Source organism: Camelus dromedarius, chromosome 9 (genome assembly GCF_036321535.1).
Source record: "Camelus dromedarius isolate mCamDro1 chromosome 9, mCamDro1.pat, whole genome shotgun sequence".
Classification (NCBI taxonomy): domain Eukaryota; kingdom Metazoa; phylum Chordata; class Mammalia; order Artiodactyla; family Camelidae; genus Camelus; species Camelus dromedarius.
Window position 1 is genome coordinate 25,387,552 of NC_087444.1, and position 17,099 is coordinate 25,404,650.

General features: G+C 39.9%; 1 protein-coding gene across 2 annotated transcripts in view; it reads right to left on the reverse strand.

The window, feature by feature from the left end:
• Positions 1-17,099, reverse strand: part of CDH13 (cadherin 13) — a 1,287,194-nt gene that overhangs the window by 713,470 nt on the left and 556,625 nt on the right. For both annotated transcript variants that reach the window (XM_064488932.1, XM_010980492.3), the window contains one exon: positions 13,066-13,177. In XM_064488932.1, coding sequence (XP_064345002.1) covers positions 13,066-13,177 — 112 coding nt within the window. The remainder of the gene's footprint in view (positions 1-13,065; positions 13,178-17,099) is intronic.

Sequence of the window (17,099 nt, forward strand, 5' to 3'; positions counted from 1 at the left end):
TTTATTTCAGGAAATTTATTAAGATCAATTTACCTGAGGGAACAGTCTGCTACCTGGACAAATAGCTCATTATCAAGAATATAACTTACTTGTAAGACTTACTTCAAGATTTACCTAAAGACCTTGCTAGTATGTCATGAACTTTACCCAATGCGAGTTACCTACCTTAAATCACAAGAGCCTGGATCCTCTCCCCAAACCCTATAAACTCCCATTCTGACTTCCACCTTCTGAAACATCGCTAAAATTCTGTCAAGGTGGTGTTTCCTATGGATGAGAGCTTTCACAATTATACATTTGCTTTATTAACATGAGTCTGGTGATATTTTGGGAAGTTGTACTGTCAGCTGTTTGGCCACATGATGGAAAACCTATTCAATCTAGTTTTTTAAAGCTTACATTTCATTTGTCTTTGTTGTTTATTTTCATTCTTATGGTAAAATGTTTATTATATTGTTAAGAAAAATTGTTTAAGGCTCAGAAGAAAGTAAGATAAAAATGTTTGTGTGTCGTGGTGGGGGGATGGTCTTTCAATATCACACACAGGTATTACTTAACAGGTCCATTCAAGGTGTGTTTAATTATCTAGGAAAATATAATTTGTTCACCTCATAGTTTACTATTCATTGAAGGTTGCACGTTTAGTGAAATTACATGTTAACCTGTAAATTCTTGCATAGTAGAGATGTGAATAATATTCAGTAGAAAAGCTAACCCCCAAGGTTATAATTACTTGACCTGTAGGACATTAACCAGCTTTGTATATAACCTAGCAAACTTACTCTGATATTTCTTTATTATTAAATCACCTACAAATACCTAGCTCTCCCAATATTCTCTGGGTCAGACATTATCTTATTGGTTTGCTTTTTAATTGATGAGTTTGGACCTATGTTCACTTTATATTTCTATATGAGACACTTTTAACTTATGCAAAATTATACTTAGACAGTTATTTGTTTCTTTTCTGAAAGTATCAGTCTGTAATACATTGAAATAAAACAAAATGAAACAAAAACTGGTCTCTCAATATAGAAAGTTAAAAAGCACTGTCTTCACTCTCTCTGAGTCCCCACTGTTGGAACTCTTGGAACGGAACTCTTGGAACTTCCTTAGTTTCTGTTCTTTCTGAGGCCTCATCATTCAGGGCTTTGGATGAACCTATGAGCCACACAATTTCCTTCCATTAAATTCTTTTCTTTAAAGTCTTGAGTTGGTTAGGGTTTATCATAACTGATAGTCACTGAATTGTAACCGCTACTGACAAAGTATAACAGAGAACAATCCAGTCTCTCCTTAGGTACACAAATTGGCTACACCCATCATAAAAATACTTGATAAAAATGTACATGATAAGAGCTAGAAGTTTGAATTGGGCTATTCCAAAAGCAAAGGCAATGTTGGATATAAAACAATTTTTACGTACATTTTTACCTTTGTCCTCACTCACTCTAGAACTGCCTTGACCTTAAGTCTGAAATAAACAAAACACATGGAAGCTTAATCAGAGATGCTGTGCACGAGGCTCCAAGCCTTTTCCTAGGAGACATTGCTCTTCATCCCTCTTGGGCACAGACGGGGCCTGGTTCTGGCCCAGGCCCTTCCTGTCCCTTTGGACTGTGGGAATGACAATGACCACTGGGCTACATCCCCATGGGCATCTACCTGACAATCCCGGTTGCCCCCTAATTTCAGTTTCCTCCCTCAGTGCCAAGAATATGATGCTGAATTCCTTTCCTAACCTGATCTCTCCCCACATACCCTCACTTTCTGTTTTTATTTCGACAAACTTCCTTCCACTGAAAAATGCAGTGCTAACCATATTCCTTGGGGTTTTGACTCTATTTTGAACTGTTTTTCAAGCACTAATTATTTCTTTCATGTTATTCAGAATCAGTGTTTCCTCGTTTGGAATCCTCCCCTGCCCCCATGGAATTTAATGTGTACATATGAAAATTAAGACCAGTTTTAGCTAAAAATAGATCCTCTGGGAGGTCTCCGAAAGCAGCTGACTTCCACACTTAAGAGGAAGCTGGATGGCTGACAATTATTGGGCTTCGGATGGGGATGAAATAAGCTGGTGCAGCGGTTGGACACTTTACAGGGGTGTTCTGCCAAGATATTATTTACCAAGTTGCTCACAAGTAGGAACGTGATTGTGTAGGGTGGCTGGGACATGGAAGCTGGTCCACCAACACACTCTGCTGCCCCAAGAAGCAGCTGGGATGTGGAGAGGTCAGCTGAATCTTTCAGCAGAATTGAGGCCTGCAGCTTTTCAAGGGGATGTTCTCCTAAGGAGGGTAGCCAGCAATTTGGAAATCCAAGATGCTCCACATACCGAAGTGTCCTCATAACTCGTTTGGCAGCAAAACCCAACCTGAACAGACATGGTGATATTTGTCATCCTTATTTATCCTGCTTAGGGTAAATATTAATATGTTCTACTGCAGAAATATCTGTTTTATTACAGGGTGCTGCCCTAGACCCCCCAGTGGAGTTGGGTAACATGCAAATTCTGAAACACATCTGGATCTAAGGTTGGAAGGAATCACTTCTCAAATGCTTTTCAGGGAACATGCTTTTAATTTTTAGCCCAAAGAAACCAAAAATGAGGAAGTAGTATGTGTCTGGGGGGAGTGCAGGGGAGCAGGGCTGCAGGTGCCCCTGTAACATGAAAATGCCTAAAAGGGGGACTAAGAGGAAGCAGGAAGAACACATGTCCTACTTAAGAGGAGTCAGGTTTTATGGAAAACTCCTGGTGCCACCTTTGGTAGACACTGGTGCTGCCTATTCCAACAGCATCATTATGCAGACATTCCGCTCCCTGGCCTTATTCTTTCAAATGATAAATCAACCAACCCTTTATATAGAGCTTCCTTGTGGCAGGCACTGTCCTAACACTTTTGCATGTGTTGTCTTGATTAATCAATCCTCAAAACATTACCTCCATTTTACAGATGGGGAAACTGAGGAAATGAGAGGCTGAGTGACTGGAAATACCACAATGCTGTAAGTGATGGAGATAAGTGATCCAACTCAGAAGCCGGCACCAAGAGTCCTGTCAGGCTCTCAGGAGCATCCTCGTCTGTTAAAGGAAAAGACAGGAGCACTTCTGTCTGATCCAGCTTTTCACGTGGGGAGAACACGCAGAGACAGATCAGAGCTCCTTTTTCACCACTGGTATTTCTTTTGAGATACTAGATCTTTAAATCAAACTTCATGCCCTCATCTCTAAAATGGGATTATAATCTTATTTTACTGGGCAGTTGATTTGATTAAATGGATAAAATGGTAGCCCCTTTCCTGGATCAGAGTATCTCAAACTAAAAATCCTGTTCTCATCTTAGGATTGTTATAATACCTGATCCCTCTGCCTAAAGGTTTACCGGCCCAGTCTCCACCTGGCTGGTACCCTCACTCAGTCAAGTCTTGGCTTCTCAGAGAAAACTCCTTTGGCCACCCATTCATAGCAGCCACCCAGAAATCTCTATCAAATCCCCTTGTCTTATTTCCTCCACAGTACTTATCATCAGCTATTCACGTATGATTTTCCTGTTTTCCTAGGTGTTTATTTCTATTGTGGCTGTCTCTCTCTTTCCATAAAAAAGAATGCTCTAACACAGAAGGCATCTTTTTTATCTGATTCAAAGTTTTATCCCTTGCACTCAATATAGGGTAGGTGACCATTCCTGTAATTCTTAAATAATTGACTAAACAAATGGTAGGCACTCCCTATACGTCATTTCCTTTCCTAGCTCCCATTTCTATCTCCAGAAGGAGAATGTGAATTTGATCAAATACAGAAAGTGCCTGGGGATATTTTTATTGGCAAGTATATTCACCTCTTGCCCTTTTGTTTTCAAGCCAACAAAAATTTCCATGAAAATTAAGATAAAAAGGACAGACAGAGAGCACTACAATTATTAGAATGTGTATGGATTTGATCCGCTACAGGATAATAGGATTTTCTGCCTTCTCAAACTATTTAAAGTCATGCTTAATCCTGCCAAATTTATGTTTTGATGTCATACTCATTAAGCAGCACAATTCAGGTGGTATAATACCTTAAATTAGGAGATGCTCCTGAAACATCTGCACGTTCCTGTATTCTTAATCCCTCGAAGAAAAACAGAAGTAAGGGAGATTTATACCAGCTCCAGACCATGTGATTGAAGACACTCAACAGGTTGAAGAGTGAGGCCATATGGCAGCACTTAGAATTTGACAGTCTTAATTAAGCAATCTGCTCACCAGCATCACCAGTGAGAAACCTGGCATGATTGCTGTCCTTATCCCCTGCCACCTAAGAGACATTTACAATTTGCGTGTGTGCTGGGTTCTAAAAATTCTCATGCATGGAACATAGCCCACAGTCATACAGTGTTAGTACTGAAAGAGACCTTAGCAATAGACTAAAACACCTTCATGGTGGACTCTCTTGCTTTTGCCAGCCCCAATCTTCCTGGATACCTTAATTGGTCTAGGGACAGGCACATGATCAAGGTGGACTCAGAGAATTAGTCATAAGGTGTCTTCTGGGACACCTGGAAAAGAGAAGCTTTGGGTTGTTAAACTGGAAGAATAAAAGGGTGGAACTTCTGGTGGCTATCCTGGAGGGCACCTCTCTGAGAGTGAGGGGTATCAATACTATATTAAGCAGAGCCGAGGAATGAATTGAGGAATGATATTGATGACATCATTAGAGCATCTAGATCCAGGTGTTCCTACAGATTAGGTCAAATCTTGCAATTCACATTCACGTGAGCTGAGAATTTTATATAGTTTTGCTAAAGCCAATTGGAGCTGGGTTACTTAGATTACAACCAAAATAGCCCTAATATACCCTCATTATACCAATAGGGAAACAGAAGTCCAGAAAGGAAAAGGGTCGTATGAGTCAGTGAGCTGGGCTAGACTCCATGGATTGTGCATCTCTTTGGGAAAACTTGTCTTCTAGATGTCTTCCCCAGACTAGACCCTGGGAGTCCCCTGGGCCTCTGCTCTCAACCTTGTTTCATATTCCAGTGCTTCTTAATCATCCTGCCTTCTCCTCTATGCAACCCTCCTCTGAAATACCCACCAATCATCCCCATCTCAGAATTTCTGAAATGGCTCCAGGCATGCCTGAGCCTTCCAAGCTCTTCCCTCCCACCTGGCTCCTATTCTAAACTTCCAGGAAGAAGCCACACTGACTGATCATATGGCTCCCCTTTCCACACACTGCCTGTATTGACAATTCAAAACATTGAAAGTAGATTTTAAATTCTCAGTCAATGCCAGCTGTCCCATGCCCTTCCATCTCTTAGCATTGTCCTCTGCTTCCGTGACCACCAATAACAGCGAATGACAGCAATGGTTTGATAAAAACATGTGTGTTTGGTCCTTTACACCATATCATTTGACCCACACACTAGTCTCATGAGCAATGGTGGCTTCATGGAGATGAGTGTAGATGCCTATAAGGCGCAGGCAGAATAAAGGGGGAAGACAACTGTACGACAGGAAGACAGGAGATCGGTGAGCCAGAGGGAAGACCTCAGCTACTGTTATTACTACACTACGTCCAGCAGCTAACATTTTAGTGCTTATTGCAGATGAACATTTAATCCTCAGAACAACCTGTTGAGGTTGCTACCATCATAACATTCATTTTTCAAAGGAGGAAACTAAGGTATAGGGAGGTCCTCATCTCCTTCGACTTGCCCAAGTTACTTAGCTGATACTAGGCTGACCTTGGATTTAGACCCAGGCAGCCTGCCGCTGGGATCTATATTCTAGAGGCCCAATACAGCCCAAAAGTTATGAATTTGTAAAAGTGAAATTCTCAATGTTGACAACACATTTCTTTCATTAAACACTTCAGACTCTCAAACTGAGCAGCCAAGCAGGACATATCTGTGGGGCAAATTTAGTCCAAGAGCTGACAGTGTGACTCCTCTGGTCTGTTTATTTCTTCCATCCCACTGATAAGAAAACTTACGCCAACACAGCTCCACCTGCACCTATGTTCCTCATTTCCTAAGGCTCTCTGACCCCATTACTTCATATGTTTCCCAATCTGCAAAGTAAAACTTAGGACCCAAGTCCAATGGAAGGATCTGGAAGCATTTTGTCATATTCCTCCATGGTGTATATATATATTCTTTTTATTCTGCAGCTATTTGATTATATAACCTTACATACATGAGATGAGGTAGTATAGTGCACTTATGACGATCCTAATAAATATTAATTGACTGATTACTTGATTGTTATAGATATATTGGTGGGGAGAGAAGGGCAAACCTATAAAAATATTACATTTCAGTAGGACTCTGAAATATAGGAAAAATTCTCATCAATGTAAATAGGAGTCCACATTCTGATCCAAAGTATAATCACCTTCATAATGATGGAGTGAATTAAGTGACACCAGAGTAATTTTCCTTGGCATATCACAACAGTTTAAAACAAATATACCACTTGAAACTCCAACCTATTCAAATCTATGTAGACTGTAGCACAGGTCATGTTAAATAATTTCACTAATCAGTTAATCAATCTCCTAACGTGAGGGTAACTACAAGTTAGTAGTGCAGAGGACAAACAGAAAATGGAAAGGAAATTATCATATTTGTTATTTTTTAAATCACCAAAATTGAAAACAAAGCAAATGAACTTAGGAAGTTTTCAAGGATAAAGAATGCAGACAGACAAAATTCTGAGTCAGCTTGAACTCAGGAAACAGGAATTTCTCCACCTGCCAGGTTGGAAAGTTCATTCATTTTTTACTATCAAATGGAATCTTTTCAGCAGGGTCAAAAGGGCCTTTGTTTTGACATTTAATTCACTGGCGATGTATTTCCTGCGTTAGGATGCAAAACACCTCTCACATTGCTTTTTCATTAATTGCCTTCATTTTTCAAGTTCCCTATTTGATTTATAGTCAATTAAAAACACCTTCAAAAGCCATGACTCATGTTTGTTAAGCACAAACATGATTAATGCGACACCATGCGCTCCATGGGTGACCTGGCTACTAACCAAGGTCAGTGTCAAGGTGGCATGACCAAGAAGTGTCTTGGTGAAAAGAACTCATGGGGTGGGCAGAAAGCCAGAAGTGTAGGGTCATGGACAATCTGTAACTGGATCCATTCAAAACCAGGAAAAAGAGGCCCTTTTTCTATGTTTTTCTATATTATAGAGGAAGAATGAACTTGTCTTTGAACAGAAAAAACGTAACGCAGTATCAGGTCTCCATTTCATCCAGGTTGATGGACAGAGGTGGGAAAATTAAGTGGCAGGTCACCTTGATAGGTCACCACCAAAACTACAAGACACAAAGCCAGAGAATGCTGGGCAAGGGACAGGACACTGGAATCCTGGGTTCAAATCTTCATGCCACCAATTATAAGCAACACAACCTTGGGTAAATAACTTCACCTAACCCAGCCTTAGTATCCTCACCTGTAAAATGGGCACGTGAATGTATGTTTTTCCCTAAGGCCTGTTACGAGGCTCAAGGGGACCCTCCACATTTAGAGAGCATATAGTAAATGTCAGCTATGAAGGTCATGGAAGCCGCATGGGCCAACACTGGAGATGCCTTTTAAAAATCCCAACATCTGACCCTAATGTGTGCATACTTGTTACATTTTCTAGAAATTCTCTATTTTTTTTTTCTGTCAGTATATGTATATAGTCCTTCATGAAGAAATCCCTCAAGAGCCATCTCTGCCTCTCCAGAAAAATGAACATATTGAAACTTCAGAAGAATATCAGAAAAGTCAAGAGCAAATTAAGTAACATCAACCTAATGCCTTAGATCAGTGATTTCTCACCAAAATGAGGTAAATAAAGACATTTGGTGCATTTTTTGCAAAGCAAAATTTACTCAAATTAAAGGGCAGCCCTCCCTTTGGTAATTAATTCTTACTTCTGTTTTGTTTGTTTTTTGATCTCACTTTTAAAAGTCTGGCCACAGTAAATGATGGCAATATTTTCACTCTATCACATTTATTAGTTTGCTTTTCTTTTTCTTTTTTTCATATTCATACTTAGGAGGATATTTAAAAATACACTTCTATCAATCCAAAAATTTTTTAATAAATTCTATTGGTTCATGAAGTCCAAATCCTAAATCACTGCTTTAAATGTTTTTTCATCTCTTCAAATTTTAATGTCCATGATTTGGTTTCTAAAAAGCCAGGTTTAGATGGTCATTATAAGGGTATTGAACCTATCTAAGATCTATGAATAATAATAACAATAGTAACAACAGCAGCAGTAACAATAGCAATAATTACAGTAATAATAATGCCAGCTTCCATTTAGTCATAACTATGTTCTAAGCATTTTACCATCAACTCTAGAAGGAAGGACTGCCATTATCCTTCTTAGAGAGATGAGATAATTCAGACTTGCAGGATTCAAATAACTCATTCCTGGTCACACAGCTAACACAAGATGATGTCACATATTTGAACCCTAGTCAACATGAGTTTAAAACTATGTGATCTTAATCAATATTATAATCATCAGGAGGATGCAACTGGAGCCCATCCTTATTAAAGCCATCAGAAGGTCCCCTCCTTGGGTGTTTCTAAGAGGAAGCAGGGAAGAAGCTGATTCTGCTCAGTGGGAAGCATCCCTGATAAGAAAAGCAGGAGGTAGTCACAAGTGCATGACTTGCTCTCCTGCTTGAATGACCAACTTTGTCTTTTTTTTCCCATGTAGACCCAGGTTACTCAGAGACAGCTGCCTCCTTTGTGGTCTATTTCTGTCTCTTTCAAGAGCCTGTTTTTGACTGGGATCACATGGTTTTGCTTGGATCTGCATAGAGACTGTGAGCGTACACTGATACATTCCCCAGCCTCTCTTCCAGTTAGGCTGGCTGTACACCTAGGTCAGCTAACTGAGTGTGAGCAGAAATGATACATGTCCCTTTGAGCTCAAGTGGTTAAGCACCTGTGGTGCCTTTTTCATATGTTTTCTTGCCCATCCATCTGCCAGCTCTGTGACTTAAGAAGGACTGGAAGTCACAAGATGGCAGGACCAAGGAGGAAGTAGCTTGGGTCCTCAAGTTCCTGCATGGAGGACAACTACTTGAAGGAGAGCCACCCAGGAGAGCAGCCAACCTGCATCCACATGATGTGAATGAGAAATAAACTTTTATGTTAGATCACTGGAGTTGTTTGTTACCAAGTCTATGCTAACCAATGAAGGTTCTTTATTAAAAGTGTAATTACACAGCTTGTACTTTAGTTGAACTCAAATGTGGTGATTTCTCTCTGTGTATTTGTGTTTGTGTGTATGTGTCCTCCAAGAGGAGCAATCCGTGAAGGATGAACAAGGTGGAAGAAAAGTGCTGACCCGATACTGGCTGGGTGGCTGATAGGATGTCGTTTCTGGACACTAGAAGTTGGAGACACCTCTCACTAACAGAGGTTGGAGGATCATGAGTGTGGTTTCCCCTCGCAAACAAGATAATCATAGATCCCTCTATAATGCCAAGGAGGTCTGTCTGAGCTGATGTGGGCAGGGCAGAATATTCTGCTCTATAATTTTGCAGAAAACAAGATAGGCGGGGACACTTGGTCTTCTTCCACATCAGCTGGGTGGCTGGTCAGTTTTCCAGGCCAGCTATTCTTCTGAAGCCTGAGTGTCAGCTGCGAGGCTGTAACCAGGATCGCTATCCAAATCTTGTGGTACCAAGACAGTGACTACCAGAATCGCATGATTTTTGTGTTGTAAGAGAAGCAACCACATCAACAATTTAAGAGAATTCTGGGTGTTGGAGACCCCTAGGGACCTCCAGGAACACACCCCTCACTGATTTCTCCCTGAGTCTAAAAACTTTGAATGGATGTCTCCTTTCTGATTTTCTGCCTTCTAAACTGTCTCCCCGTTTCTTCTTATACTTTTCATCAAAAATGAGAAAAATCACATCTTCCCAGCTCACCTTTAAAGACTGAGATGAAGCAAGAGAACTTTTCCAAGTTATCTTGAGTGGGGGGCTTTGCATCACACTGTGAAAGACACGGTGAAAAAGATCCCCTGGTTATATGAGAAGAAATAGTGGGATGTCATGTTTTGATCCTAGAAGCTTGTTTAAAAATGGCCCTTTAAAGACGAAAGCTAGTCTAGTTGGTGGAAAGGAGAGTAGAATAAAGACTTATTTGGATGTGAAGAAAATAAAAGGCTTTAGAACAACTGAGGGAAAGATGTATTGGAGTGAAGAGTGAATAAAATATTAGGGAAATAAAAGGAGTGGAGGTGACCATTAGTAACAGTTAAAGCAGAAAAAGATAAGTCATTGAGAATTGAGGAGAAAGATGAAAAAGGATAAAAGGAAATATTACTGTCTGAACAAAGAGAGCACGGAGCCGTGGACAGAATAAACATTCCCTGAAACATGCTAAAAGCTGAACACAGACTCAGTTGAATAGAAGTCTGGGGTGTGGGCAGATAGGCTCTGTCTGTCGGGCAAAGAGACAACACTTCCACCAGACAACTTTACAGAATGGTGAAAAGTGTAGACATCAAATGACTGATTATGCTGTGTTTTACACTTTCTGCAAGGCAAAAATTCACAATGATTGGAAACCAAAGCTCTTCAATATTGCAACGATAAAGGAAAAATGAAAAGCACAAATGCCACTAGTGGAGTCCAAGGTAATGTTACTAACCTGGTTCCTTTTAACCTCTGTTATTACCTAGAACATCAGCTTATATTTACACGTCACTGAACCATCCCTAACCATTTCCTGGATCTTGGTATGTGACCTCAAATACCTAAGTATTTTAAAAACATTCTGGTTCTGTTTGATTCTTTTCAGTTTTCACCTAGATGTTAGCCTGTGACAATAGGGTTTTCATTCTGAGAGCACACACCACTCACTGGTTTCCTGGCTAGTCACATTTTTCAGAGATAGAAGGACCTTGTGTTGAACCATAAGGAAATGCATGGAGAAAACTGAGAAGGAGAGAGGAGGGAAGGAGGGAGGGAGGGAGACTTAAAATGTTGGCTAGGGGGAAAAGTCTATTCAAAATTTGGGGCCTTTTATTTCCTCTTGCATATGAAATAGAGAAAAATACATTGCTATGACTTCTGGAAAGCCATATTTTCCCAAACAATATTCAATAGGTATTCTCAAGTCTGTGAAAACTTTCTTCCTCATTCAGGCACAATTCACCTTATTCACAGGGTCTATATTCATGACAACCTATGTTCATTGCTTTGAGGTGAACTCAAAAGTATTGAACTAAATCCGCTCTTTGTGTTTTTTCTCCCTTATTTATATATCTCACTGAGGGGGGCTAGTCGGATTTTGCTGATCCAGCCAATTCACATACAAATTCACATATAGAATTTTAAACAGCCCCAATCTCCATATCACTGACTTTTCCTGAATATGCCATCATTGATAATCAACCCACCCAGTTCCATGTAGCACTTACTAGCTTACACAGAATCAGCAACCATAACCCACGAAATTAGGAGATTAAAAAAAACACACACACAGACACACACAAAACTGTGATATTGGAATGTACAGTGTCGTCTAGTTCAAATCAAAAAGATCCCCCGAAGTATGATTGTTTCCAGCTTCTCAGAGGTGAATTAAAAGCTGTTTGGTGTCGTGAAGATTACAGAAGCAATCACATTTATGGGCCTGCTTTGCATATCAACTCTATTAATTTCCATACTGAGGGTGGCTTCACATTTCCACACATGTTAATATAGATGCCATTTGGGATAATCGCTTGGAAAAAAAGAAGAGAAAAGAAAAGATAGGAGATGAGGCAGAGGAGAGGAGAGGAGAGCCAGAAAAGTGGTTCTCTTAAACCTAGTTCCATTTGAAATATATTGATTCTGATAAATGGAAGAATCAAAAGAAAAATGAGGGTTCCTGATGGCCTGACCCAGGAGTCACACACAGGGATCAAATTAACATGAAATCACGTATTGGAATTCACTTCTTGTGCCAGTCCTGCACCTTGTCATTATACACTCTCATTATTGAAGTGATTTCATTGGTGTAATTGCATCAAAATGTGCAAGGGCTTCACCTTGGACAGCTCCCTGGATGCTCAACACTGCATCTTCATTATTGTGTTCCTTTCAACTCGTAAAATGTATTCCAGCCTCCCTGAACAATCCATTCAGTCAGGCTGGGGGTTTTTCCCTCCTTTTTCTTTAAACACGCCAGCCACATACCACAGGAATAAAGGAATGTGGTTAGCCTGGAAGGCAAACCTGGGACCATAAGGGCAAATGTACAATTATCTTCCCTAAAGGGACCATAGAGCATCTGACCAAATAAACCACTGCTCTTATATCTTTCACTCCCAAAAGTTAAAGAATAGTACTCAAGAGCCTACAATTAACTGGTTACTTGTCTACCACTAATTTTAACTTCATTGTGCTAAAACTATGCTTGTAATGCATTTAGCAATGCACTCCATGCCATCATAAAGTTAAAACAATACAACACTGGCATTAAAAATAGGGAGAGATTATAACTACGGATCTGAGGAGAGCATATTTTAAGGAAATCAATGGGAATTTGGAGGGATTTGAGTTTAATCCACAGAATTGTCAGTAGAGATTTTGAATCTTTCAGAATTCCACCTTAAAGCCTTAAGAAAATGAATTTTAAATTCCTGTGCCTAAAATTTCCCAGAAGCCAACATCCTGCTCGCACCATTATTTTGATCTAATGTTATGTATGAGAAATCCAGGTAGAACTAAAGCCCATAGGAAGGCAATGGTTTGCTTTTGGGATATTCCCAGAGGAAACAGATTTCACTTCCTTCGCACAGACTAGTACTCACATTGGAGTCAGCAGCCCCATTTCCTGGGAGCTGTCAGGAAATGCTCACAGGTAATAAAATACTCAAAAGAGGCACACACCACTCTATTCACCTCTAAGCTGACAAGGCCCTAATTCAAGACCTTCCACCTTGAGTCAAACAGTGACACACGAAAAATGATCAGAAAACATCATTTAGTTTAGAATACCATACCCTGAGACACATTCTTAGACATGGGTGAATAGGCAAAAAGCACCGTCAGTTGCTTACAGTTTAGAATCGCCTGGTCCTCAATGAATTCAGCTGGCTGATCGATATGGAACAGTTTCTGCTGAAACCCAGGAGTGCAGTCCAAATCTTCTGCAGATGTTAGCAGCAGCACCTGAGAAAACCAAAGCCATCAATATTTTAACAGAGGCTTATATGTTTGCCCTGCTAACTTTTACCAAATCTGTGACTTTTAGAAATGAGCTGAAGTTTTAATTACATTTCCCAAATGAAGAGGTAAGTTGATATCACCTATGGCTGCCAACAATTCGTTTTGGCAATGAGATTTGGAAAACACACAAATGGGAACAGCTGCTGCAGTTTCCATTAAGTTGCAGTTAAAGAAATAACTCCGTCAGATTTTTACACCTGCTAAGAAGCTCACCATGGTTTCCATGTGTGAAATTTCATTACAGAAACTGTCAATTTCATATGATATCTGAGCTAAAATCAACTTCACTTTCATAGATGCAAAGGAATGACATGATCGATGAAGAAGAGGAAAACAGAACTATCCCATTGGAAGTTACTTCTCACAAGAATCCAGGATCCCCTAGACCTTCACAGTCCAATATGGTGCCCATGAGCCACAGGTGACTACTGAGCACTTGGAATGTAGCTGCACTGAAACTGTCAGTAGAAAATACACACTGGATTTTGAAGACTAAGCACCGAAAAGAAAAATAAAGTAAAATCTATAATTAATAATTTTATATGGATTACACTTTGAAATGATATTTTACAGATTAGACAAAATAGATTTGCTATTAAAATTAATTTCACCCCTTTCGTTTTATTTTAGTATGTTTGGCTACTTGGAAATTTAACATTTACAATATCTCTGAAGGCTCAGCTCTGTCTTTGCAAATTCTTGGGGCATTTCATCCAGAAGTAAAAAATTTAGGTTTTTGGAACATAGAAGCATATGTCAATACTCTTGGACAACGGATACTTTAGTAAGGGAAGAAACAGTCGTAGGCTTAGTAGGCAAAGATTATAAGCAGTGTGAAGTTGGAGATTATCTTTTTCTCCACCTTTTATACCAGGTATCAACCACATATTATCCTGGCACAGAGAAGATGCTCCAGAATACCTAAACTAGGACTGCTAACATTCAGACATCACTATGTGGCAAGCACTGTGCTCAGTTTGTTACAAGCATTAACTCCTCCAGTCTCCACAACCATTCTGTGATGTACTTAGCATATTATAAGATACATTTAACAGACAAAGGCCCTGACATTCTAGAGAGGCTAACAATCTTGCCCTGAATTACACAGTTAGAATGAGTGGAACCAGGATTTGAATCCAGGTTTCAGTGCCCTTTGATTCTGCACAATGTCAGAGCCCCTCTGCTCACATCCTTCAGTCCTTCCATATCATAGGGCAGGACTTTGTTTTTTGTTTTGTTTTTTTTCCTGCATGGGCCATTTCTCTGAAAATTGTGGGAGGCTGCTTTATCTGAGTATGGTGCCAGCAGACAATGTTTGGAAATTCACATTCCCAGGACCAGCCCTCAACTATAATTGATGAGAACTGGAGCATGAATACCTTGGCTTCCTCACCCCTCAGGTGAGATAACTCAGAGGCAAGTGTGCTGTCTCCCAATTTCCACTTGGGCAGTCGCTCACAGTGGTATCTGGCTCATAACTCACCTTCATTAGCTGCCTTCTCTTCTTTGACTCATTTACTCACCCCCTGTTGGTATTTTTTCTGACACCACCCTCCAAATAAAACTACTCACACTCAAGTCTTTGACTCATTATATGCTTCTTGGGACACTAAACTTTGATACCAGAATGCAAACTTTTAACCACCGCCGACAGGCTGTTGAAGAAAACTCATTATCTCCACCAGCGAACTCAAAGGAGTGTACAAAAGGTTGGAAGCTGTGGGACCAGGGCTTCTGTCTAAATACCAGCCCTCTGATATGCACTGAACCCAAGGAACAAGAGCAAGAATCAATCTCCCGAGGTTCACATGTGGCCGGCCTGAGAAACATCAGAAGAATTGAAATGGGAGAGTCATCACCCTGATCGACATCATCCTTCTAAAAATCAAAGGGGGAAGGAGGCTACAGTTCCATATCTGAGCAGTTCTGTGTGTAAAACTTCCTCTTGCCTTGAGAGCAGGCTCTGGGTAGGTCCCTTCTGAGGCCATCATAACACTGACATCCTAAGTAGCACACACAAAGAATGAAGATTCAGGACTCAGAATAATTTGCTGGCAATTTTGCAAGCAGAAGATCTACAACTGGCCAACATTAATTCAGTTAAACAGCAAATGGCCAAGGGTTGCCACCAGGCACCTTGTGCCTAAAATTGTATGTTAACCTTCTGATCAGCTAATTCTGCCCTCAAATTCCAGGCCAGTAAACCAGTCATCCCATAGGAACTAAGGTAGATGGCATTTCTTCAGGGATCCTGAGTTAAGAATCCAGGACTGACCGAGAGTACAGGTGAGCTAAATTCCTGGTGTTTGTCTCTCTGCGGCTCAGTCTCTGTTCTGATTCTTTGGCAAGTTCTACTCAGGATTCCTCTGGAGTCATCATAAAGGAAAATTAAACCTTTTCCTACTGCAGACCCTCAGGGAGGGTGAGACTGGTGGGAGGACTCCCAGAGGCTCAGTTCTATTTTTGCAGATTCTTAGGTTACTCCATCCACCAGTCAAAATTCCAATTAAGTGCTTTATAACATGAACACACACAGCACTCTCCTGGGCAAGTGTGACCTAGCGAGGTAATAACTAGTCAAATAATTCATTTACTTCCTCCTCCTTCCATTCATTCACTTGTTTCCAAATACTTATTAAACTCATGGGATTCAGTGAGCACTTTACTAGGCATTGTCCTGGAGCTTACAGAGAAGCCCTATAATGCAGTTGTTAAAAGCACAAACTCTAAACTATATGATCTGGCAATCTCACTGCTGGGCATACATCCCAGAGAAAATTCTAAATCAAAAAGATACTTGAATCCTAGTGTTCATAGCAGCACTATTTACAATAGCCAAGACATGGAAGCAAACTAAATGTTCACTGACAGATGAGTGGATAAAGGAGATGTGGTGTACATACAATGGAATACTACTCAGCTGTTAAAAAAAGAATGAACTAATGGCATTTGCAGCAACATAGATGGACCTAGAGATTATCATACTAAGTGAAGTAAATCAGACAAAGACAAATATCATATAATATCACTTTTATGTAAAATTTTTAAAAATGATACAAATGAACTTATTTACAAAACAGAGACAGACTCATAGACATAGAAAACAAACTTACGGTTACCAAAGGTGAAAGGCAAGGGAAGGATAAATTAGGACTTTGGGATAGCAGATACAAACTGCTACATAAAAAACAGATAAAACAACAAGGTCCTAAGGTATTGCATAGGGAACTATATTCAATATCTTGTAATAAACTATCATGGAAAAGAATCTGAAAAATAATGTATGTATGTATAACTGAATCACTATGCTGTACACCAGAAATGAACACATTGTAAATTAACTATACTTCAATTAAAAAATAATAATAAAGGAAATAATCAGAAATATGGTAAAAAAAAAAAAAAAAAGAAAAGAAAAAAGCACAGACTCCAGAGTCATTTTACTTAGTACAAACCTTGGCTCTGCCCTTTAATGACTGTGCAGTTTGGTGTTTTTCATGGTCACTCTGATCTCAGTTTTCTCACGTAGAAAAACACGGAAAACAAGATGTGTACTGAGAGTGGCCATGTGGATTCAATGGAGGGATGTGTTGGGAGCAATCAGACTAGTGCTGCGCAAGATAAGTCGTCACTAGTGTTAACTGTTACTATGGACTAGAAAAAGTGAGAGGCATTAATGAATCATAATTTAACTAACTGATGAACTAAAATCAAACTTTAACTTGAAAGGAATTCACGGGTCTCTTTTGCAGCGTGTAAAAGCTGGGAGGAAGTCTAGCTTCATCTAGAGGGATCGCAGAAAGCAAACCCACAGAAGGGACATTTCTGCTTTGATCTTGAAGCTGGGTCAGAATGAGTTGGGTAA